This window comes from Cotesia glomerata, linkage group LG3, assembly GCF_020080835.1.
Source record: "Cotesia glomerata isolate CgM1 linkage group LG3, MPM_Cglom_v2.3, whole genome shotgun sequence".
Classification (NCBI taxonomy): domain Eukaryota; kingdom Metazoa; phylum Arthropoda; class Insecta; order Hymenoptera; family Braconidae; genus Cotesia; species Cotesia glomerata.
Window position 1 is genome coordinate 22,063,591 of NC_058160.1, and position 25,262 is coordinate 22,088,852.

General features: G+C 31.2%; 3 protein-coding genes across 6 annotated transcripts; 2 read left to right on the top strand and 1 right to left on the bottom strand.

Annotated features, from left to right (window-relative positions):
• Positions 1-558: 558 nt before the first annotated feature.
• Positions 559-2,975, top strand: LOC123260487 (cell cycle checkpoint protein RAD1). Of its 3 annotated transcripts, none has more exons than XM_044721596.1 (6): positions 559-908; positions 996-1,458; positions 1,531-1,755; positions 1,841-2,035; positions 2,094-2,369; positions 2,439-2,975. In XM_044721596.1, exons 2-6 carry the CDS (start codon positions 1,366-1,368, stop codon positions 2,466-2,468), a joined length of 819 nt encoding a protein of 272 aa, XP_044577531.1. In that variant the 5' UTR covers positions 559-908; positions 996-1,365; the 3' UTR covers positions 2,469-2,975. The 3 variants fall into 3 exon arrangements, with proteins under 3 accessions (XP_044577531.1, XP_044577533.1, XP_044577532.1); XM_044721598.1 differs by having other exon boundaries at positions 1,002-1,458; XM_044721597.1 differs by having other exon boundaries at positions 559-902.
• A 658-nt stretch (positions 2,976-3,633) lies between these two features.
• On the bottom strand, positions 3,634-8,554 carry LOC123260488 (SH2B adapter protein 2). 2 transcript variants are annotated; one of them, XM_044721600.1, is made up of 5 exons: positions 7,510-8,554; positions 6,366-7,213; positions 6,054-6,253; positions 5,661-5,918; positions 3,634-5,172 (listed from the first exon to the last, which is right to left on the bottom strand). In XM_044721600.1, the coding sequence occupies exons 1-5, from the start codon at positions 7,791-7,793 to the stop codon at positions 5,005-5,007; spliced, it is 1,758 nt and encodes a 585-aa protein (XP_044577535.1). In that variant the 5' UTR covers positions 7,794-8,554; the 3' UTR covers positions 3,634-5,004. The 2 variants fall into 2 exon arrangements, with proteins under 2 accessions (XP_044577535.1, XP_044577536.1); XM_044721601.1 differs by having other exon boundaries at positions 5,577-5,918.
• Positions 8,555-8,715: 161 nt separating this feature from the next.
• Positions 8,716-11,331, top strand: LOC123260489. Its single transcript, XM_044721602.1, has 8 exons — positions 8,716-8,868; positions 9,000-9,395; positions 9,681-9,806; positions 10,075-10,186; positions 10,380-10,533; positions 10,605-10,773; positions 10,847-10,972; positions 11,044-11,331. Exons 1-8 carry the CDS (start codon positions 8,865-8,867, stop codon positions 11,268-11,270), a joined length of 1,314 nt encoding a protein of 437 aa, XP_044577537.1. The 5' UTR covers positions 8,716-8,864; the 3' UTR covers positions 11,271-11,331.
• The last annotated feature ends 13,931 nt before the right edge of the window (positions 11,332-25,262 follow it).

A 25,262-nucleotide genomic window follows, 5' to 3' on the forward strand; every position in this document is an offset into this window, starting at 1 on the left:
ATTTTTACATCTGTTTTATCGTTTGTTGATCACAATACGTTCATGTTTATTATATATATTTTTTTTTTTTTTTTTTTTTTTTTCATTAGAGAAAAAAGGAAGGAAATACGTACTTGCATGACACTTATATGGACATCTACGCCCCAAAAACCAATATAAACAATCTTGGATATAAATAAATAATCAGTCTCGTTTGATCATGTCAGATTATTGATAATCGTTTTTACAGAGCAGAAATTTATTCCTGTCATCAAATCCATTTTATTTTCCCAGCTAATTATAATATTGAAATTAACAAACATCAAACGTTTGTTCAGATTTAAAAAACAATAAAATTATAATGAAAAAAATTCCACATGAAGGAATTGAAAAAAAAATTATAAGTGCAAATTTTTAGAAATATTTTTTTTATCATAATTAATTTGTTATAAAAATTTGAAAAAACTATCAGATGTCTGCTGATTTCAGTATCATAAAAATAACTTCGTACTGATTGTATGTTTATATTGAAAATAAAAATATTAATATGAAAATAAATTAGTAAGAAGTAAGTATTTAGTAATTTTTGTTTAAACATGAGTGAGTGTATTTTGTAAGCTGTTTTCGCTCAAGTATTTGAAGTTCGCGGGAGCTTTAACGGTTGTACTAATAATCGTAATAATCATAATAGTAAGAGAGGTTGTGTTTTATGTTATTGTTTATACACGTGACAAACTGCTTTCAAAATTCCTATAAAAATTATAGAAGATATATAATTAGATCATTTTATAAAATGAACCTATGACCTTGATTCCTGGAACATCAGGATTCAATCAAACAGTTGATAGTTTTATTGTAAAAAAAAAAGGGATTTTGCGACATTTGCTCAATAAATTAGTTGAAGACTACAAAACAAAAAAAATGTAAATGTTTTATAGTTTTACTTTACATTTTATACTTATTTATTATTAAATTATCCGCATATGATTACTTTATTAATTAATATTAATTTTTAGTTATAGATTTATCACGAGTCTTTATTTAGCATTTGGTAGTGTTTTCGACAAAGCGTTGAGTTTTTATGAATCAATTAAAGTAAGTAAAATAATAGCTTTTGATCCAAACGCTCAAGGTATTTGGAAGGAAATAAATTCCTGTCGATGGTTGCTCGACGTACAATGATTGTCCGATGAAGCTTATATTTTGTTTCTCAACATAAAAAATTGTCCATGTGCCGCTTTTGAGTACTATTTCAAATCGTAGACACCAAATGCTTAGGGATTAATTAGACCAGGAATGTAAGCACGTGCTAGCAGCTAGGTTTACAATTTAATTTTAACAATTTAAAAATTTATTACCTACTGTACCAAGATTCGGACAAGTAATATGATGTCGTCACCAGATGATTATAAATTCGTTGCCAAATTGGGCAATCTCAAAACACTTGTACAATTATTGAGATCTATCAATTTTAAAGAGGTAATTAGCATAATAATTTAGCTCTAAAATTTGTATTTTTTGAATTATTCACTTAATAAATTTATTTTACAGTGGGCAACGTGTTGCTGCTCGGACAATGGTGTAAAAATAACTGTTGAGGATAGCAAATGTCTCCAAGGAATCGCGTACATTCCAAAAATTATTTTTCAAGAATATAATCTTGCTGAAGACGTTATATTTAAAATTAATTTAACTGTTCTAGTGGAGTGCCTTGGAATGTTTTGGAGTAGTATATCTACTCAAGGAGTTTCGGTTATGCTCCAATTGATGTACAAAGTAAATTATTCCATTGATGTCAAATTTAAAAACTTATTACTTATTTGCATCTAACAGTAAAGTTAATTTTTAAATCAATTTCCAGGATGTAGGACATCCAGTGTCTGTGTTAATTGAAGAAGATGGTATTCTTACTGACTGTTCATTAAAAACTCTTGAACCAGATGATCTTATAGACTTTAATATCGAACCGAGTAACGTTCTCAACAAAGTTATTTTAAATACAGAAATATTACGTGACATTTGGAGTGAGCTGGACCCTACAACTGACGTGATAGCGGTAATTGAATATCAATAGACTGAAATGTAAGAAAATTTAACAAAAATTTTTTTTCCAGCTGTTGCTTTCACCAGACCCGCCGTATTTTAGAATAAGCACCAGTGGTTTCGCGGGTGAATGTCACATCGAGATACCTCACGATACCGAATCAATTGAGAATTTTCAGTGCAGCATAGAGGCCACATTTTGTTATCAGTACTCTTCAATGAAACCGGTAATGAAAGCACTTGCTTGCGCTAATAAAGTATCACTAAAAACAGACAGCAGAGGACTTTTGGTGTTTCAATTTATGGTAAAAACTGACGATGGTCATTTGAGTTACATCGAGTACTACGTAATTATTCATTACTTATAATTTTCTGTCAATTTTTTATTGCTGATTTTATATAAGAATATTTTACAGCTATCACCAGTTTTTGATGCCGATGAATAGAATATTAAATTATTATTTAGTTGAGGAGATAATTTAATAAAAAAGAACCTAAAAATTATTTATCAAGATCTTAATGTATTCGGACTAGAAGATACTGTACATTAATTAAATATTTCTTTAAATTAATTATAAAATAATCATATCTCGCGTCAACATTGTGGAAAAGTTAACGATGGAATCATTTGTTACAATCAGCGACTATGACAATATGAAGCTCGGATATTACTGGTCATTTACTTTTTTTTATTTATTTATTTATTACCATAATTTTTTTTTTTATTAATTTGCACTTTATGTCGACAAACAAATGATTAATATCAATTAATCATCCATATAATTCAACTTGCAACTAATAGTTGTTTGTTAATGTTAATAATTTAATTATTTCTTATTATTCTTAGGCATAATAAGAACTATCAAAATAATAAGTAATTTACATGAGTAAGGTGATATGTTCTTGCTGCAATTAATTCGTCACAAAGTACGTATTACTTTAGCAAATAAAACGATTGAAAATAATTTATTTTTCTTTTATCTATTTTTAAAGATTTAAATTTATATTTTTATCATTTTGTTACCTTCAATACACATTAATTAAAATAATATATAAATAATCAAAATGATTTTTTTATTGTTTGTCTCATTTTCTTTTTAAATTACACTATTTCATTAAGTTTGGATGAAAATATATTTTATCTCCATGCTTTATTTGTTTTTTTATATTTATCGACACATATAAATGTACATATTCAGTCAATCTTGTTTATTATTATTATTATTATTATATTTTTATGAGCTTTAAGCTTAAAAAATTACAAGACTTCATCCTTTACATACTTCACTGTATTACACATGAACATACATAAATATATATTTTCTAGGCCATGATTGATTAAATAGAAATAAAAAGACTATTAAAAAAATATATCAGCTTTAAAAAGAAAACATTTCATGTAAAAAATAAACTTAACACTTAATTGTAAAACGATAACTCAAAAATTCGTTACAAATTAATCAATTACGAAAAACAAATAATTAATAATAATAATTTATAACGTATTTGTGACTCAAATTTTATTGAGAAAAAAATATATATTTATTTATATATTTATTAAGTACTTAAAAATTTAATTGGCCCATTCGTCTGTTCACTGAGAATTTTTAAAAATTATAACAAATGACTTATATGTACCAACAAAAAAAAAAAATTCATCAACAGTTTTAACTATTAAGAGTATTTGTTCTTTAACACCTTCAAAAAGTTATTGTGACATTACTAGTCTCTTAGTATGTTTATTCTTTCGTGGCAAATAACGAACTAATAATTATGGCTTTTAGATTATAATACAATTATTTGTAGTGATTTTAAAAAACAAATGAATTACATTCAAACATTAAAAAATATTTAAGGTATAATATTATTAATACAGATAAAACAATAACATATTGTAAATATATATTACATATTGTAATGTATATGGTCTATACACGTGAATATAAATTGATAAATAAGCAAGAGGCAGTCTTAATTCGGAGCGATGTCGTTAATGTTAATGTTATGTACCCTGTTTAAAAATATTGATTGAAAAGAATTAAAAATGATGAAATTCGAATTCTTTTCAATAATTTCAATTCTTTTGTTTGTTTGTATATATAATTATACAGTTTGCATGGAGTAACCGCTTCTCAATTCTTTTCAATCAGTATTCTTAATCAGAATAATGTATAGATAATTAATTAAAATCGAAGCGGGCAATAAATATTCTATTTCACATTCAAAGCTGCCGCGAAAGTTCTTTTTTAAAACGAAACAAAAAAATATAGTATGTACAATTTTAATGACTCATTATACTATTATTTTGGATTTTATCTCCAACCCTTTTAGTCACCTCGTTAAATGATGAATATATATATATATATATATATATATATATATATATATTTCTGTTATTTCAAGCATCGTTGAGTAACATCATTATTTTTTTTATTTTTTTTGGCTTTTCAAAATATCATTTTAAAGATAATGTTTTCAATAGTTTTGTTATTGAGCTGAGACTTGAATGCAATCTACTAAACCGGACATGCATTCGATTTAGGAAGCGGCAGTCTTACAGGAAAATTATTTTAATAATCAACTATTAATTGTGACTAACTTCGTATACAGTGAAACTTCATTGAGCTTAAAATTTTAATTTTTAAATTTATCAATTTTTTTAGTGACACTAGCTGAATATCTATATTGACACAAAAAAAATAGTTTGAAACATATCAAAACTTAAGATATGTTTTTATTAACTGATTTTGAAATAATTTTTAAACTAAAAATTCAAAAAATCATTGAAATAAGAATCACCCTAATCTAAAAAGATTTAAAAAGTTCACAATTAGATTCGACCGAATAAATTCAATTGTTTTAAGATTTTTAATCTATGACTCGAAAAATAATGTGATTAAAGTTTTTTATAGGGGGTAATAATATTTATTCAGGCGGACTGACCAAACGATATCCTGAGGGTAATGTACTGCGAATCCAACGTCAGAGAAAACTGTAGGCATTTTGCACAGCTCTATTGCTTGATGATGCTGAAGTCGATGCTTGTTGATCCAAATTATTATTAACATTATGTTGTTGCTGCTGCTGTTGCTGCTCAAGCCATTCCACAGAGTCTGTTTTGATTCTTACTGATCCACCACAAGTCCGGATCTTAAATCATTCATTGACTAGTAAATATTTAATAAAGCAAACATTAAAGTATTTCTACTATTAAATACTATTCTATACTACTTATTCTCAATGAAACGAATAAAATTTTTTTTCAAGATGTTTGTAGTGTGTGAAAGCGAGCCCCTCACCCACGGTCAAATAAGTCAGTCTTATATTTTATAAATACAACAAAGAATAATTCTTAATCTTTTTCTTTATACTACTGTAAATATTAAGTATCATAAAATGGGGATGAATTTAACTGGTTGGTTTATACTGTCAATTTCATATGGCATTAACCAGTCGGTTGGATTGACAGGAAGCATTTAACATTTTATAATGTCAATTATTGTGTTAAATCCAATCAAATATGGGGCATCGCTTTTAGCGTATTAACTACTCACTGTCTGTTGATCAGACTTGAGACTGTGGGAGTCGGCCACTCGCGCTCACTCAAGAGGTGTGAGACTTCCGCTGCTGACTCTTACTTCTCTTGACTCCGGTACGGTAGCAGGTCTCCTCTCCTGAGCTTGATTTTGCTGTGTATTTGCGTTAACTGTTGGATGCACTACTGGGCGTAATGCATGACTCGCCACTACGAATTCCGTAAGCGTCACATCTGCCGTTCCACCAGACTCTAGGGGTATTGCATTCTGCCGAAAATGATCCAGCATATCAAGTATTGCGGGAAAACACAGGTGTTGAACACGACAGTGACCTTGATCGTTTAGCGTCATTCTTAAATGCTGTGTAGATAAATATATTTTCATTATATTATTTGATTGAATTTACTTATTTAATAGATTCACAATATGAATTAAAATTACAAAAAAAAAAAAAAAAAAAAAAAAAAATAAAAAAAAAAAAATAAAAAATAAAACCTTAGCTCTTCCTTGGAAATTAAATGTTAATACAAATTCTCCTTTTCTCGTCTCACTTTGTCTCACTAGAAAAACACCATGTCCATTCATTGCGTTATGTAAGACAAGTTGTGCTGCATCTGATCGCGGTAATGTGCCATGAAACCATGGATATTCTCTTAAACTAACAGCCAAGTCTGGTTCTCCTTCATTACCACTCACTAAAAATAAATAATTTTAAATGACTAATAATACTAGTAAGAATTAGTGGCCAAGTATTCGTACAATAAAATAAAGAGTAATAAAATTTATAAATAAATAAATGATACTTACTTTGTTCGATTTCTTGTTGAGAAGAGCAAAGCTCAAGATTACTATTACTACGTGTACGAAGTCTAGGAGGTAATTCTGGTGGATGAGCAAGATCATTTGCATGATCAAATCCTGACCGCGAGCTCTTACTCGCGGAATTAGCTCGCACGCGATCACCGTCTTGTCCCGAGGCCGAGCCATGTCCCAAACCATCACCTGCAGAATCATTTGTCGCGGAGTTTAAAAATGCCGAACGCATACAGTATTTAATAGTAGCCAACCACGACCTCATGTCTGAGGAATCATGCGCTTCGATCACAAATTCAGCGTTCTGCGTTTTTAGTACAAATGTATTCTCATGATCCGGCATCTCCAAAGCTGTTGTTTCACGCGCTTCGGTAATCGCCGAACAAAACACACCTCCACGTGGTTTCACGGCTTTAGGCGGGGAATAAAATTCCAGCATGTAACCACCGATGGCTTTGATCAGCGCCAACCGTGATTTTTCCCATTTTTGCGTCCCATCGGAATTTTCTCCGATCAAAGTATTGACAACACCCTCCTTACGACACTCCACTACTATTTTAGACAGCTTGGATTTAGTGTGTTTGTCTTTTCTGCTTTCGCTGTGCGACAATTCAACTTCATCACTCTGTTGCTTGTGGAAAAATCCACGACCCTTTTTGAATCCCTTGAATGAGAGACGTCGAAAAAAGGGCTTATGCACAGGCTTCGGTGAGACGACCTCGCCATCGCGGTCTGAATAATCACTAAACTCTTCATTTGATGACGCTCTTACTGGTTGTACTCGATTATTTTGACTAGTGGAGTTGGGTATCACGTGTCGTGTATCGTGGAATGATGGAGATCTGAAAAACGTAATCATTTATTAAAATTTATGTATTTTTTTTACTGAATGACTAATATAAGTAGATGAATAAATAAATAGTTAGAGTATTAATAACAATAATAGTAATGACAACAACTAAAGGAATTTTTTATTGTAAGTATTAGAGTCGATTGACGTCATAAGCTTAAAAAAGCACTCTCATCATTCAAAATTTAAAGTTAAAAAAAAAAGAATACATGATTATAAATAATATCAATGATGAATTAAAAAATATATTTGTCGAAAAAAAAAAAATTTAAGTAAACAAAAGCAGACCTTGCATTCTGAGTACGTCTGAGGTACTCGTTCTCAAAATGCTCGCAGAAGCTATCGATGAATTTACGTAAAAAATCACGATGTGAGAGAGTAGCCCGGGCGCTTTCTGGCAAATTTAAGTTGACGTATGTGCAAAATGCCTTGGCAAAATCTGAAGCCGTTGCGCGGGCGTGTCTGTCACAAAATTCAACCCAATCATCGGTAACCTCGACTGCTCCGACTGCCGTGGCTGGCGACGACGTGATGACGGTGGTGGCCGCTGACGACGCGTTGTAAACATTCATGCCGTCCGGCGAATTACTTTATATTGCTTTTACGGTTGGTGTTATCAATTTACACAATATGATTATAATTGTGATAACTATGTACTGTGGGCTGTTGAGTATCAATCACGGTAAACTGCTGTTGTAAAAGATAAAATAAATTCGATCACTGGATCCACTGACTACCTCACTACCTTACAACTTGCATAGCAGTCAGTCTACTGTAGTTGACAATTATTTCCACTATTACCGACACATTGTTGAAAATTATATTTCTCTTCTAGATGCATTAATGCCACAAGAGATTTACGTACATATAGGAGCTCGAGAGTGAGAGCGAGCACCAACAACTAACAACCAACAGCGAGCACTAAACAACGCCAACTTGCGCCAACTATTTATTCAGCGTCCAATCGTACTGCACCTGTTTACGAGGATCAATCACTGTGAGGGGCGAGAGAAAACTCTGAGTAGAACTCTATTCTCTCCTCACATTCACACACTGAACTACAAGCAACTCTCTTTTTCTCCTTGCTCCTTATCTTTATTATTATTATCCTTACTCGCCCTCCCATTCATTCGGTCGATGATATTTCAAGTTCTTTCTCTTTCTCTTTCTACTAAGCCGGCACTGTCTCTCACTCTCGCTCTTATTCTGGTTCTGATTTTAGTCTGTGTTGGTGATAACCTCCCTTTTGGGAGTTTAATGTACTTCCAGGTCGAATTTTGCGCTCTACTCTCTCGCTCACTCTTTATTTCGTGATCTCATGCTCTAAGTCAACCAAGTCTGCGACTGCGTTTTCAAGCTTGTACTTTTTTACCAACCCTATTCAGTGATGGCAGTGATGGCGCTGTTTTATATGTTTTATTTTTATGCGATATCAAAATCTAATAAATTTTCCCGCGCATTTCTGTACTGTTGGTAGGTAAGGAAGAAGTTATGTACTTATATATAGATATAAAATGTAAGTAAATTTTTGTTTGTATGAAATCATCAGCTAAACGTTTTTTGTCATTAAAAAACCGCACGTGTCGCTTGAAAGGATTGTTACGATTAATAACTTCCTTTAATATCAAAACAGCATTAAAGGAATGAGTAAGTACAGTGTTACTATTTATCGAATTAAATAAATATTCGAGTGTTGTAGAAAAATCACTTGATTATTAAGGTAAACAATGACATTAACTGTGACAATAAACTGCTTGATTTTGCTTATATTAACCTAGATTCGAGAGAATCCATGATGATTTTTCCGGAAGAAATATGGGAGGAAATATTTAAAAAGATTGACGACGTTGCTGATTTAATAAAACTTCAATCTGTATGCGTGAGTTTCAATAAATGGATAAGAAGACTATTGGAACGAGATGTCAATTGGAAGAAACGGTGTCAAGCTATTTCAGACCAGGGTCACTATGAAATTTTTACCAAAGTCTATCCAAATTTGATTCATGATATCGATTCATCTTGGAAAAATGACATTGATAATTGTGACTGGCGGAAAATTTTCATGTCTTGGAAAAAATGGAATTTTTCCTTACATCGAGAAGTGTTTATTGATTCGGTTTATGATTTTCCGACGTTTTCCAGAAACGAAGTTATCACTTGCATAGATGTCTGGGGTAATTGAAATTTTTTTGTAAATTTTATTTATTTATTGGTTATAACTGAGTAATTATTTTATGAAAATTAATTTAGCAGATTTTTAATTTTAAGAATTTTGGTGACAAATAAATCATTGCAAAAAAAATTAGGAAAAAAAAATTGACATGTAGAAATTTAAAAAAAATTAAAAATGCAATTTTTTAAAAATAGTTTTTTGGAACAAATTAGTTTGTTAGAAACAATTAAAATATGGTAAAGTGACTGCTAACTTTAATGTCATAATTATTTTTATTTTTTTTTAGGTGACATTGTAGGTACAACGACCAGTGAAGGATTAATTTACTTTTGTAAAACTTATGAACCAGGTAAAATTATTTACAGAGCTGATCACAAAGCAGAAGTTCGACAAATTAAATTCTGGTATACAGGTAGATAATCAATTTTAATTGTGATCCCGAAGTTAACTGACATTTGTCAATTTTTTTGATTTTTATAAAAAATTTTTATGAAAAAATTTTAATAGAAAAATTCCACATCTGAAAATTACAAGCGCAAACTTTTTGAAAATAATTTTTTATTATAATTTATTTTTTATAAAAATACAAAAAATGGTCAAATGTCTGCTGATTTCAATAACATTTTTAATTTGATTTTATTTAAAAATACAAAGTACATTGATCATTATTAATATTTTAGGTAATGAATTGTTAGCTGTCACTTGTTCAATATATGAAAAAATAAAATTTTGGAATGTTTTTGAAAAAAAAGAAATAGATACTAATAATTGCTTCGGCGGTAGAATTCTCAGGTAAATTTTAACTTCATAAAAGTTATGAATGATTTAGAAAGAGTCACTTAAGTCTGTTAGAAACATATTTCGTTGTGAATTGAAAATTAATAATTGTTAATTTAAATTTAAAAGATGAAATCATATAGTGGCTTTTCCCCAATTGATTTTTTACGAGTTAATCTATAAATTAAAAACATTTTTTTATCAACAGTATCAATCGGAATTGTTGTTATTTGACGTATAATAACTATTTAATACGCACAAAATATTGCACCGTGAATAATTTAATCATTCCTGATTCAGTATCTTCAATACTACTAAGTCCACATGAAGAAATCATCGCAACTTATTCATCAGATGAATCTGTAAATATTTTTTATTTATTTTACATTCAATTTATTATAAAAAATGTAATAAAAAATTGATTGATTTACAGACTAGTATAATAACGAACGTGAAGTCTGTAATCAGTAGATATGTAATCAATACTGCAAATACTGAGGATGAAGTTGATGATTTCAGTATTGAATTGGACAATGATTTAGAAAATGCAGTTGTGAAAAAGTTCTATGCACTATCACCCAATGTTATGGTTGGACTATGTGGTATATTTTTGCAATCATATTTAACAGCTGTATTTATATTTATATTTTATACAATATTAAATTTTCTGAACAGATCATTTACTGGCGGTCAGTATTGATAATAAGCCTTGGAAAGTTTACAACGTCTTTAAGCACTTTCTGTCTATTGTTACTGCGATTATTTACCATGCTAACATTTTAATCTTAGGTTTTGATTCAGGTATTTACTTTATTTATACTACTTTTATTCAATATGAAAGTTTCCATAAACTAACTAAATTTCTTTTATAGGATATGTTGCTCTCTTTCGTTTAAAAAATCTTCAAGATTTATTAGACTTTAATTTTACAACACAATTCTCCAAAAAAATAAAAGTTGATGGCCAACCTATTATTTCATTGAATGTGACAGATATCCAAGATGAACAATTTATTATTTCAACTAGTGAGAAAAATTTTCATGTTATGAGATTTTTCAAGTCAACATGTGATGCAACAAAAATTGAAAGTCAAGTTTAACACTTTAATTAATAGCTAAAATTCAAATTCATATATCTATAATCGCTGTAAAGCATAAAATGAACTTAAATTGAGAATTTTTTTATCTATAATTACTTTAATAAAAAATATAAACTTGGACTGATTTAAAAAAATTTTTTATTAAAATTTCCCTCACCAGTTTTTCAACATGAAATTCAGAGCATCAAACAACTATATATATTTTTTTTTTTTTTCATTGTAATTAATAATAGTTTGTGATTATCCTTACTTAGTCCTTAATTTCGACAGCTAGATTCAAATAATTTTAAGATGAAAAATTTTCAGCCAAATTGAAAGGGCTCGGGGTCAAAAGTGTTCGATTCGGCGTAGTATGCCTGTATGTTGAAGAGGATAAGTGAATTTTGTCTTTAACGTATTTAATTAATAGTATATTACACCCCTTGGGAAGGAAAATAAGAAAAGCCTCAGATCACGTGTAATTATTGGACGAGGCGTAGCCGAGGTCGAAAACATGTGATCTGAGGTTTTCATTTTTACTTTTCAAGGGCTGTATACTATTTTTTGTCCGGCGAAGGCGGAAAGCGGCAACTTTGTTTAGCGCAGCGGGACGAAAGTTGCCACTTTCCGCCCGGTGGGCAAAAAATGATAAACTGGGTTTATAAGCTAAATTAGGTATCATTAGAAGGATCTTGATCTGAACTTGTACATTTAGAATGAAGAAAACTTTGATGGGGGTATATTTATGGTCAAAAAGGTTTTCATAATTTAATTTGATATCATCAGGAGTTCGACCAGAATTTGTGTTTTTCAAAGTTTTATATATTTTTCGATTTAGAGGTTGGCAATGGCTTGGTCGGCTCGGTGCTCGCTTTTCGAAAGAGTGGGACCCGGGTTCGATCCCAGCACGCACCAATATTTTTCAGTGATTATAATTAAAAATATGTTCGTTACGTTACGTTGCCAGCCTCTGGAAGTGGCAGAGATAGCCGGGCGGCACACGTCTAACTTGGGCGATCACACATTTTAAGCAACAACTTGAATGGGTGACCACTACTCTAGTCAGCGTTGGCTAGCGCGAGGGATCTCTGCACACTAGAAGAGGGGCCTAATGCTCCAGTGGTCGATAAAGAAGAGTTTCTTATCAATCACTGTAGACTTAACTGACTTAACCCAGCTCCGACTGTACTAACATGGGTTTTCTCTGTGGTTTTCCTATGTTACTGTTCCAATACCCGAGTGGTGAGGATCAACCTTGCAGCTCATTGTAGAAATTTCGGTTTAAATTTTATTTATATTTATTTTATTTTTTTGAGGTTAAATCTACATTTGAACTTATTTGGTGTCAGGATTTTCAGGATTGATTTAAGAAAAAATTTGCTAGAGCCTTCCTAGAAGAATATTTTTAATTAAGTAAATAATATTCGACTGTGTTCGATCAAAAATTTTTTATAATTTGCAGATCGTCGTTTTTTTTTTTGTGATGTTTTTTTCAATTTCATAACATAGATTCGAAAAATCGCTAATAAGTGTCTTATGAAGAAAATTACAATTAATTAAAAAAAAAAATTCACGAACTAATTATTAATTTATTTCAAGCATCAAATTTATAATGGATGTTTGCAGGATGAGTTATCAGCTTGGAGGACTTTAATTTTTTTTTTGATGAAAGAATTAAGTAGTAGATTTATGTAAGGCATGATTACAAAATATTTTATTGGTAAGTATAATATTATATTTTTTATATGGAGTAATTTTATCAACTAATGAAAAAATTAATCTAAGGATTTGAAATCGTTGCAATTAAAGGAGCACTAATAGGAGATCTTGGAAACTATCGCCACAGTTCTAGATACACCAAAAAACATCGAGATTCAGGTGGTTAAGCTGGAAAAGTATGTGCAAAAATAAAAACTGTTAAATCATCAATTTTCTAATCTCAACATTCGAGTGGTCAGTTATTGCAAAATGCTGATCGTCCAATTTTTTATTCAAAACCCAAGAAGGCGAGAGTAGAGTTGTATCTTCAAGTCAACACAATGGAACCAACTATGAATAAATATTGGCTTCATTAAGTAAACCGAATGATCTACGTTAAATTATTTATTTTTTTTTGCTCTATTTATAATGACATTTAGCTGGATTGCTAAAGACATAAGCTCGATTGCTAATGAAATCACGCCAAGATATGACAAGTAGTACGAAATTAATGGATCAAAACATGCAACTTTATGAAAATGTATTAGAAGAATAATTTACTCGTCAGGACGTGGGTGTTTTTCAGTGTCTCACTTGCACTGCAACGACATTCATTATCTTAAATGTTGTAGCGTGAGAAAAAAATCTCATAGCCCATTTCCTGAAGGGTTTATCAACAAGATTTTCTAAATACATCTAGACATGTTAAAATCTTAGGAGCTCAAGGAGTTGGAAAATCGACATATCCATCCCAATTTGATATTCAAGAAGGCTACATGTCTAACTGAAAATACAAAAAAGTTCGATCCGTAAGTGTTTGACCTTTTACTTTTATGCAATTATTAATATAAATAAAAAAATTTTAATCTGCTTTAAAATACCTGTTTTCACTATAATATAATCATTTAATTCACTACAGTTTTTAATTATAAATGTAACAGGGAATCAATAGTATACATGACAATAATTGGAAAACATTCTCAGTCTCAGAATTGATGCCAGTATTGATGGATGCAATAGCAGATAACAGTAAAGACGTAATAATGCCGTTGATACTGAACGACGCTAAATAACGACTCAGCAACAAAATTAAAATCATAACTAAGGGCTATTTATGATAAATAAAATTTTATTTTAATTTAAAAGTTTTCTCGATACATTTAATACTTTTGGAAATTATAGTAAAATACATATTATCTTGACATATGAATATAATTCTAATTATATAATTAATTGTAAAATGTATTCAAAGTTTCATTAACATTAGTTTTTGTTTAATTTGTCGAAAAAATTCAACATAAAGTTTTTTGTGTCTCTTCTTAATTTTTTTTTTTAATTGATGTATGCATGTACTTATAGAAATTGGCATTATTTTTTGGAAATTTACTGTACAAGACACTTTTAATGATCATGTATCAAGCTTTATTTTGAAAATTATTCATAAAAATATTCTTTTCTAATTTGGATAACATAAAAGCCGTATTTGACTTAAACAATGTTTAAAAAATCTGCAAAAGTAATTCATTGAAGAAAGAAGAAAATAAATTTATCAAAGTTGAGAAATCAGCGAGCTTTTTACAAAAATTGCTTACTAAATAGTATATTTGGTACTATTAAATAAATATATTTAATTCATTAAGCGCTATAATAACATTTAATTAATTATTTAAAGTCAATAATCACATTTATTGAATAATTTTTTTTTAGACTAAGCGTTTACTTGTTTCAGATTCATTATTTATGTTGTAATTTATAAAGCAATTTGTTCATAATTTTTACTTTGTAAAAAAGTAAAAGTAAATTTTAAAGTGATAAAATCAATAAAGTAGCATTCGAATTTCTCTCTTATTTAGTCGCATTGAAATTAAAATTAATTATCAGACATGGTTATAATTTATACAGTACAAATGATCTATGTAAACAAAAATCAAATGTATTTATATAGATTTACTAATTATATCATTTATAAATAAATTTATAAAAACAATATATTTAATATATATTTCTAAATAACATAATAGATTTAACATACCGAGTAAGTTTATGGAAGGCCAGAAAATCAATTCCTTACGGGGGAACACCGCTGTGACGGTCGAAAAAAAAAAGGTGATTTTCGGAAATTTTTTGACCGGAAATAAAGGAATTTGGGGATCAGGTTTTTTTATTTTATAAAGGATACATTAAAGATTATTACCCTAAATTTTCATTAAAAAATATTTAATTATTACAAAGTTATTAACAATCTCGTAGAGCATTGGAGAAAATTTCCCCTCTCTATGGTCGGATCGATAACTCAAAAACGGATCATCTAAAAATAAAAACCCAAATTGCTTTTTAATCAGTAAGGATGTAGTTATCGTCGCACGTACGGAATTTTAAAAATTTTTTTAGCCGTGTTAAAACAAAAAAAAATAGTAAAAATTATAGGAAAATTTTCCATCAGTCGCCATTTTTTTGAAAATTAAAAGTAAAATTTTCAAAATTTTGGTAACCGACCCGATTTATTTTTTCAAGGTTTTCTTTACTCTCATTTAGTTTCTTTCATTTCTTTCATTAATAAAAAAACATCTTTATAACTCCAACAGATACCACATAAGCTTTCAGCTTCTCTAGTATTCAAGTTCGATGGCCCCCATCGATCGTATGCGAAGAGAGAATAAAACACTTGACCAATAGCGAAGATGGAATGTCCATCCGTTTGGCTTGAATTAAATATCTACTAGTTACTTAACCGCTTTGGCGCTAAAACCCTGGCGGATCTGAAATACCGTAAAATTACGGTAGTGTACGGTGGAGTACGGTAAAAATACGGTCGACATACCGTATGGCCACTATAGATTACAGCAGCATTTTACTCGCAAAGTAGACATACGGTATGATAACCGTAAAACACCGTAACATACGGTAGAGAACGGTGAAAATACGGTAGATAACGGTGAAAATACGGTAGTGTACGGTACAATTACGGTAGCGTACGGTGAAAATACGGTAGAAAACGATTAAACAGATCTTAGTTACGGTAGAATATTGTGGGAACGATACGCTACCGTAGCAGATCCGAATTACTGTACTAGTACGATATGGTACGGTAACAAGATGTAAATCTACCATAGATTTTATTGTTATTCCACTATATAATTGTTCTGGTAAAATCACCGTATTTTACGGTAAATAAGGGTAAATTACGGTAATTTACAGTATCTATACGGTAGAGTATCGCATTTGTACGGCAAACTTACCGTAAAATACGGTAGCGTACCGCAGTAATGTAAGTCGACCGTAGTACACCGTGTTTTATGGTAATTTTCACCGCCCTGATTAAAAAAAAGTATTGAGACAAAGAAAAAAGTATTGAAAAGAATTGGATTGACTAGAAAATCAATTCTTTTCAATACTTTTTTCTTTGTCTCAATACTTTTTTTTAATCAGGGCGTAACTTGATGTAATTTTACGATACTTTACCGCACCCTACCGTATTGAGGATTCGTCAAGGTAATACTACAATTATACCATAATTTTACACAGTGAACTACAGTTATTATATATTTATAATTGTTGACGGTCTTCTACAATACCATACGACATTACTACAGTTAATCACGTTGAACAATCGCGGTATATTATATCGGGTCCACCAAGGGCATGTAACCACATCCTTTATACTTTACCGTGATTTATGGTAACTTTACGGTATTGTATCGTACCATTAGCATGTGCCTATTGTAATTTTAATCCTCTAACGCGTCTATTAAAACATGTCAAAACGAAAATCGATTTTAATGACTTATGCTTTGGAAAATCTGAATTGAAGTATAATTAAGGTTATAATTGAGGATGGTTTTACTTGTATCACTGTAGAGTGTTTTACAAGGGAGGGTGGGGAATTATTGTCTCTCCACTTTTTTCTCCGCATTATAATCTCTCAACCCCGTCATTATAACTCTCAACCACTTTTTCGTCCCCACCCCCCTGCATGTCGGGATTTTTTCTTTCATGCCCGACACACATGTGCTGCGACTGTGGCCGACTTACGCGTTATAATCAGTACCTGCATTTGCATTACGGTCTTAAATAGTATGGAGGTACTTCTATAATGACATTTTACCTCCATAACTATATGGGAAAACCACAGAAAACCCGACCGGTACAGAGGCTGGCAATGAAACGCACATATTCTTAGTTTATAATCATTGAAAAATATTGGTGCGCGCCGGAATCGAACCCTGGTCCCACTCTTTCGAAATGCAGGTACCGAGCCGATTAGGCTATTGCCAACCTTCGAATTGAAGTATTTATTTTATTACAAAAAAATTCTATAAAGTAACGATATTTTGAGTTTTAGTTACAGATGTTTTTTTATCATGATGTCAATTAAAGTATAGTATGACGACGGTAAATAAACAAAAAATGAAAAAGATAAGAATCTACTTCACAATAAAGAGAAAGCTTCTTGATAACGAATTTTGAATATTGTACAGCATAAAATTAATACAAAAAATGTTTGATTTACGGTATTTTATTCTAAAATCCACCGCCAAATGACCGAAGTGATATTAAAAAGCTTCAAAATAACTATAACTAGTACAAAAGTAATTACATAAGTGACATTTTGTCTAATACATATTTTATTTTAAATATCAATGTTTTAATTTTAAAAAAATAAAATCGTTTAAATCTAATCAAACAACAATAATAGTCACAGTACTATTTTAAGTATAAGTGTTATCAAATATAATTATTTTTCAATTGGAGAAGAATCATTTTCATCGCTTTTCTTTTCTAAAAGATTTAATTTTTTGTAGAATTCTTTCTGCTCTTTTTTTAACTTCATTTCTCTTTCTTTTAATTCTTCAGACAGTTTAAGCAATTCTTCCTTTTTTTTAAGATTTCGCTATTCATATTTAGATTTCTGTCCTTCAACTTTTTGGCTTCATTGATCATTTTTTTTTTTCTATCAGCTTGTTAATTTCTAGATCAATTATTTCTAGATCATCATCACTTTCAACGCTATCCGATGAAAAAAGTTTTTGTCTAATTATATATGATCATATATAATTATATATGATCATATATGAAATCATATATGATCATACATGATTATATATAGGGTCATATATAATTATATATAAGCCTATACATGATTAGATCTGATCATACCTGGCTGTTATAACCCTATATATAATCATATATAAGTTTATATATGATCAGATCTGATTATATATAAGTCCATAGGTAACCGGGCTCTATATCCGCGGACAAAATATCCCCGACAAAATATCCTTGTCAAAATATCCTTAGACAAAATATCCTTAAGACAAAAAATCCTTAAGACAAAATATCCATGGATAAAAAATCCGTGGACAAAATATTCTTAAGTTCAATAATATTTTTAATTTAATAATCATACTTTTAATATTAAAAATGTGTTAAGTTGACCCTCAATAATTTAAGGGTGTTTATCGAATAAACACACACAAAAACCATGTTAAAAGAGCGCAACACGATTACCCGCGTTTGTGTTGGTCTAATATCGAATAAACACACACAAAAACCATGTTAAAAGGGCGCAACATGATTATCCGCGTTTGTGTTGGTCTAATATCGAATAAACACACACAAAAACCATGTTAAAAGGGCGCAACATGATTACCCGCGTTTAAAATGAAATTTGAAAAAATTTCTATCTAAAAAAAAAATTAATTTCAAATTAAAATAAAATTAATTAAAAAAACAAACTAATTAAAAAAAAATCAACTTTCATAAAAAATTTCTATCTAGAAAAAAAATTAATTTTAAATTATAATAAAATTAATCAAAAAAAAATTATTTATTTAAAAAAAATTAATTTTCATAAAAAATTTCTATCTAAAAATAATATAATCCGCGTGTAAATTTATTTGTATTTGATATGTCAATTTTTTTATATTTTGTCCACGGATTTTTTATCCATGGATTTTTTGTCCTAAGGATATTTTGTCTTAAGGATATTTTGTCTGAGGATATTTTGTCCAGGATATTTTGTCGGGGATATTTTGTCCGCGGGTATAGAGTCATAGAACCAAGTCCATATATAATTAGATCTGATCATACCTGGCTGTTATAATCCCATATATAAGTCTATATATGATCAGATCTGATTGTATATGTCTGTATATAATTAGATCTAATCATACCTGGCTGTTATACCCCTATATATAATCATATATAAGTCTATATATAATCAGATCTGATAATATATAGGTCTATATATAATTCCAAAATTTTCAAATAATTTTAATAATACATGAATAAATAACTGAAAATTACATTTCATGATAAATTTATAAATCATACACAAAAGATTTTTTTATTTGGCATAATATTGCATGAAAAAGAATAACAATATCAATTTCATATTGTATTTAAAAAATAAAAAAAAAATTTACTTTTTGTAAATTTTAAACCGGATAAAACACGGTAACCGATTGGTTCTACAACAGTAATTTTTTTTTTTTTTTTAAGTTTTTTAAAAATGTAAAGTAATTCGAAAAACATGTAAAATTTATTTATTTTCATTTGATTATTAAAAAAATTAATTTTTTAAATAAAAAATTCTAAAATACTAATTTCTCAATTAAAAAAAATTTTGTGAAAAAATTGAAAAGTACATAATTAATTGAATAGTTTTAGAGCAACATTGAAGATTTTATTTTAAATTCATACATTTTACCTTTTTATAATTTATACCGTAAATTTGCCATTAAATATATTAGATAAAAAAAATTTTAAATGTTACAGCATAGATGCCGTAAGGGCGTATAAAAATTATACGCCCTTATAGCATCCGGGAACCATAAGGGCGTACAATAAAAATTCAATTTTTTTTCTAAGTCCAAAAAAAATTTTTAGTTTGGAAAAAATTTTTATTTTGCATTTCTTGTCGTTTCAGATAAAAATAAGTTAATTATAAAAAAAAAAAAGTTTTTTATACGCGCTTATGGCTCCCAGGATCCTACTCGGAAGCCATAAGGGCGTATAACAAAAATTCTGTTTTTTTTTAAGTCCAAAAAAATTATTAGTTTGAAGAAAAAATTTTTTTTTGCATTTCTATACGTTTCATACAAAAATACATCGGTTGCCAAAAAAAAAAATTATTTTTTACGCCCTTAAATTTTCTCTTCAAACTAAAAATTTTTCTTGGACTTAGAAAAAAAAAATTGAATTTTTATTATACGCCCTTATGGCACCTACAACGCGATATTTTTAATTTTTTTTATTTAATATATTTCATGGCAGATTTACGGTATAAATTATAATAAAAAGGTAAAATGTATGAATTTAAAATAAAATCTTCAAAGTTGCTCTAAAACTTTTCAATTTTTTCACAAAATTTTTTTTAATTGAGAAATTAATATTTTAGAATTTTTTATTTTAAAAATTAATTTTTTTATTAATTAAATGAAAATAAATAAATTTTTATTTTTTTTTACATATTTTTATTTATTTTATTTATTATTACCAGTAGTACAGTTTGCTGTTAGCAGGACTCTTTTACATTTTTCTCTTAAATCTAATAAATTTTTAATAACACAACATTTTAAATATTTTAAATATATAAATATACTCATAAAATTCACTTTTTTAGAAATAACTAAACATTTATAGGTTTCTTTTAGTTCATACATCTTCTTTGGTTATTTCTCCTTTGGCTATATTATCTGTATCTTTTAGATCTTATTACCATGTATCTTTTCGTCGCTCTATCTCCTTGAAGTAAATGCAAATTTCTTTGATTGGAGGACCTCTCAATAGCTGTCTTATGCATGCGTCAAGGTCTGCTTGATACTTTCCTTCTGTGAGCTTTTGGAGCGCGGTTCCAACTTTAGCGGAGCACAATTTTCTAGCCTCCGCACAGATAAACAAGTGATTAATTGTCTCAAGTTCTGTTGTGCAAATCCTGCAGTTAGTGTTACGGTAGCTCTTTTTGTGTGCTTTACCATAATTTCCGCACCTTAGTCGAGTCCATATTTCTTTCATCCAGCCGTCAAGAGATGGATCGTTCCAGTAAGGTTCCGTACCTGTGCTTGTTTTAACAAATTTATATATTTGACTGAAAGAGGACTCCATAATTTTCTTGTTGTTGTTGTTGTTCTGCTGGTTGTTAAAGTGTTGTAAGCCTGCGTTAAGACGTTCTTCAATTTGGTTAGAGTCTGCTTTATTCCAGATTAAATTAGGAACATCCTCATACTTCATCTCTTTCAGTGCTTTCATCCAGTCTTTGCTCCATTTTGAGGGATTACCGTTTAAAATGCTCCTGCACTCTTCTCTAAGACATTTTTTTGGCCACCTATTCTCTTCCATATTTAGAATATCCACCAGATAACTACTTGCTCTTTTTCTTGTCTCATACAAGTAACTTGGTACATCAGCTTCTGTCCTCCACAGATATTCCGGCGTGTTTCTGGATACTCCAAGGGCCATCTTGTGGGCTTTAGCATATAATCTTTTAAAGATACAATTCGGAGCCCATCCCCATATTTCCACTCCGTACAACGCACCCGCGTTTGCTAGTGTGGTATAGAGATACAAGCGATCTCGTAGCGTTGACCGTCCTGATCTTTTAATTAGTCCACACGTTGCGTTAAGTGCTTGTCCAGTTTTTCCTGCCAACCATCTGGTGTGTTTTTTGAAAACTCCTCCACAGGTAAACCAGTATCCAAGATACTTGAACTCTTGTACCTCATCTAGCTCGTTACCATCGTACATCCATTTTGCGGTTTCATTATCACGCCGTCCTGTTTCTACAATCATGACTACAGTCTTCTTTTTGTTCACCACAAGATCATTTTTTGAAGTGTACTTTTCCAGAGTTTGCAACATTTTCTGAAGACCCTTCGCAGTGTCAGAGACTAGTGCTATGTCATCAGCGTACTTAGTGACATGAAATCTTTTGGAGCCCATTGTTGTACCGCCAATATTTCTTTCGCTCCAGGATTCATCAACATCATCGGTGTATATGTTATACAAAATTGCACTCAAGGCGCATCCTTGTCGTACTCCGCTCGTGGATTCGAATTTTTCAGTTATTTTTTCTCCGACTTGTACCTGATTGCACGTACTGCCGTATATTCACTTTATCATGCTGTGCATCCTTCCTTCTATTCCGAGATTGTAAATTTTTTTGAGTAATTTTTCTCTGTTCGTCCTGTCGAATGCGTTTTTATAATCCACGAAACATATGTATAATTTACCTCCTGGTTGTTTAAGCCGATTGTTGATAAGTGCATTGAGGACGAAGACGTGATCTCTGGTTCCTCTCTTCTGCCTATATCTTGCCTGACTTTCCCTTATACATCTTTTTTCTTCAAGCCAGAGATTAATTCTTTTTGCCATGAGGTTGGTCAAGATTTTGTATCCAGCATCCAAGAGGGAGATTCCTCTATAGTTAGCTGGATTATCTGGGTCTCCAGCTTTGAAAATGGGGACGATGATGGCAGTACTCCAACCATCTGGTAGTTCTCCGGATGTCCAAATTTTGTTAATTACATTGAGAAGTTCAGGTTGTCTCTCTCTAGGTATATTTTTGAAAAATTCAGCAGGTATTCCATCTTCTCCTGCAGCTTTACCGTTTCTCAGAGTCTTTAGGGTATCTTGTAGCTCCTGCATTGTGAAGTTCTCATCCAGAAAGTTGTCTTTCACTTCGTTGTTATAGTTGTCATTTGCATTTATGCCTGAATTAGTGGTATCAGAGTTACAGTTTAGCAGGGAAGAGAAATGTTCGATCCATTGTCTTCCGCTGATTTCCTCGCTAGGAGCATTGAAATTTTTCCCTCTATAGGAGTTTATGGTTCTCCACCAATCAGACATATCTCTGCATTTATTGAGTTGTTCCCACTTTCTCTCTTTCCACGAATTTTCTGCCGAGTCCCTCGTGGCACGGAAGATTTTTCGACTTTGTATTAGGAGTGTCTTGTTTTCTGTATTTCTGTCCCGCAAGTATTTTTTCAGATTTTTCCATACGCTCTTCTTTGCCAGACGACATTCATGATTGTACCAGGGATCGGTGAATTTACTTCTTTTATTCTTTGTCTTCTTGATCATGTTACAACTTTTTGCCATATCTGTTATCGTGATTTTTAATTGGGACCATGAGACAGGATCAGCATTTAGATCATGTTCCGTCCATCTTTCAGCGAGTGACTCTATATATTCTTCAGCTTTCTCAGTTTTCCACCTGAGGGTTTGATTTCTCTTTATGTAGTCTGTTGGTTCTTTTGGGGCTGTATGTGTCACTCCTAAAGGTTGCATGCCATCACTGTCTATTATCACCTTGACAGGAAGATGGTCCGACTCAAGTCTGGTTCCAACCATGATTCTTTTGACTGCTTGTAAGCTCTGTAGGCCTATACAGAGTACAAGATCTAATACAGATGCACATGTTTCACTACTACCTCACACAAAGGTAACCTTTCCTTGTTCATCTCCTTTGATTCTTCCATTTGCAATGCTTATTCCTAGTTCTTCGCATAGATTGATCAATATGCGGCCTTCTGCGTTGACATATTTGTCTTGAGAGTTCCTGTTGTTTTGAAGTTCTCCTTCCCAGTCGCAGTAGGTGTAGCCTGTACTCTCTCCTACCCTGCATTACAGTCACCTATCACAGTAACTATCAACCCTTCGCTAGTGCTTTCATCTATTTCGTTGGTGAGCGCTGTAGTTACCTTTCTCATGCCTACATTGTTATATATAGTTATGATGCAGATATTCTTCGATTTTAAATTTAGACCGAATTCCCATTCTTGTACCTGCCATTTCTTCTTTATATCTTGTTTGATGCCAACAAGTTGTCCACCTGCTGCTCTTCCCCTGGAATTTTTGCTTTTTATAGCCGGCTTTGACCACCAATGGAATTTTTTGCTGAGTCTTTTAATTACTTTGTCTTCCTGCTCTCTTGTAACCCATGTTTCCTGCAGAATGATTATATTTGACTCTTCTATTTCACTCCATGCGTCTTTAACGTTTTTGATCCCTGCTGAGTTCCAGAGGAAGATTTTCAAGTCGCTGGCCTTATTGGGACCCGATCCGAAAGGGCATGATCATCAGATTGCCCTTTAAATCGTCCCATTTCCACCATGCATTTTTCGCCCATAGCTTCATGTACCTTGTGTAGGCTTCTTTTCCCTGCTCTCGTTCATTTTCAGCTTCACTCTCAATCCATTGTTGCGTAGCTGCTTCTCGTGGAGTGTAATCATCATTTACCCATACATCTGAACCTTTAAGCTTGGCTTTCTGGGCCATGATAACCTTCTTGATATTGATTGAGCCTAGAGTAACAATAATCTTATTATTTACTCTTTTTAACGCCTGGATTTCTGGTTTAATGTTACGTAAAGGGTTTTTCCAGAAGTGTTTCGACAGAGGTTATTTCTTTCCAACTGTCCTCCAGCTTACCGCTTATTACAATATTATTTCTTCTAAACAGCCTTACCTTTCGTTCACTTTCTAGCTCATCTGCTCTTAGCCTACCTGGTCTTTCTACCTGCCTGTGTATTCTGATGGTTCCATAGGTTTTGATGTTCTGACTGCTTTGGGTCACGTTGGGAAGGTGCTGATTTACTGTTAGCGTCGCTGACTGCTCTTGCTTGTGCTTTTTTGGGTAGCTTGCTGTTTCAGGAGTTTTTCTATGATCCTGGCTCCCATTCATACGAGGTATGAAAGTATTCTTGGGCAATCTTTGGTCATTTATTACTTTTGGAGTTTTTGAGTGAGTTTCTGCTTTGTATGCGGTGGGTTTTGGCTTCTTAAGGTGCTCCATACTTTCCAGGAACTTCTCAGCATCAGGATTGAGGTGTTTAGGTTGAGTGTGTACTCGCTCTGCTGATTTTCGGTTACTTTTCGGTTGCTGTACCTGATTAGCTTTGATTTCAGCTAGACTATCTTGGAACTCCTTTCTGAATTCACCGATTATGCTAGTTATCCATAGCTTCAATTCTTTATTTTCTTCTTCTACTTTACGGGCAACATCAAGTGATTTGGAGCAATTGGCACATGTGATTAGCATGCCTATATTATTTGTCTCTATTATAGTGTTTTCCAGACTTCTGCTGCTGCTGATGTTGGAGCCATCATGTGACCGATTGTGTAGGTCTTTATTATTAGGTGTGCTCATTCTATCGAACTCCGGTTTGAAGCTTTCTTCGATGTCATTATCATGGTCACTAATTCCATTATTGAGTGTGCTCTCTTGGTGGCTGTCAGTGAGGATGCTTTTCGTTTGTTCTATTGTTAGGAGCAAATTTTCACTTCGAATATCCCTTCTGTCTAAGCTTGAAGAGC

Bases quoted from the DNA above. Each gene is read 5' to 3' on its own strand.
- LOC123260488 (XM_044721600.1), bottom strand. From the start codon at position 7,793: ATGAATGTTTACAACGCGTCGTCAGCGGCCACCACCGTCATCACGTCG. The intron at 7,214-7,509 runs GTCTGCTTTTGT...TACGTTTTTCAG, and splicing joins AGACGTACTCAGAATGCAAG to ATCTCCATCATTCCACGATA. The intron at 5,919-6,053 runs GTTTTATTTTTT...TTATCTACACAG, and splicing joins ATTTCCAAGGAAGAGCTAAG to CATTTAAGAATGACGCTAAA.
- LOC123260489 (XM_044721602.1), top strand. The intron at 9,807-10,074 runs GTAGATAATCAA...TTAATATTTTAG, and splicing joins AATTAAATTCTGGTATACAG to GTAATGAATTGTTAGCTGTC. The intron at 10,534-10,604 runs GTAAATATTTTT...ATTGATTTACAG, and splicing joins CTTATTCATCAGATGAATCT to ACTAGTATAATAACGAACGT.
- LOC123260487 (XM_044721596.1), top strand. From the start codon at position 1,366: ATGATGTCGTCACCAGATGATTATAAATTCGTTGCCAAATTGGGCAAT. The intron at 2,036-2,093 runs GTAATTGAATAT...TTTTTTTTCCAG, and splicing joins CTACAACTGACGTGATAGCG to CTGTTGCTTTCACCAGACCC. The intron at 2,370-2,438 runs GTAATTATTCAT...AATATTTTACAG, and splicing joins TGAGTTACATCGAGTACTAC to CTATCACCAGTTTTTGATGC.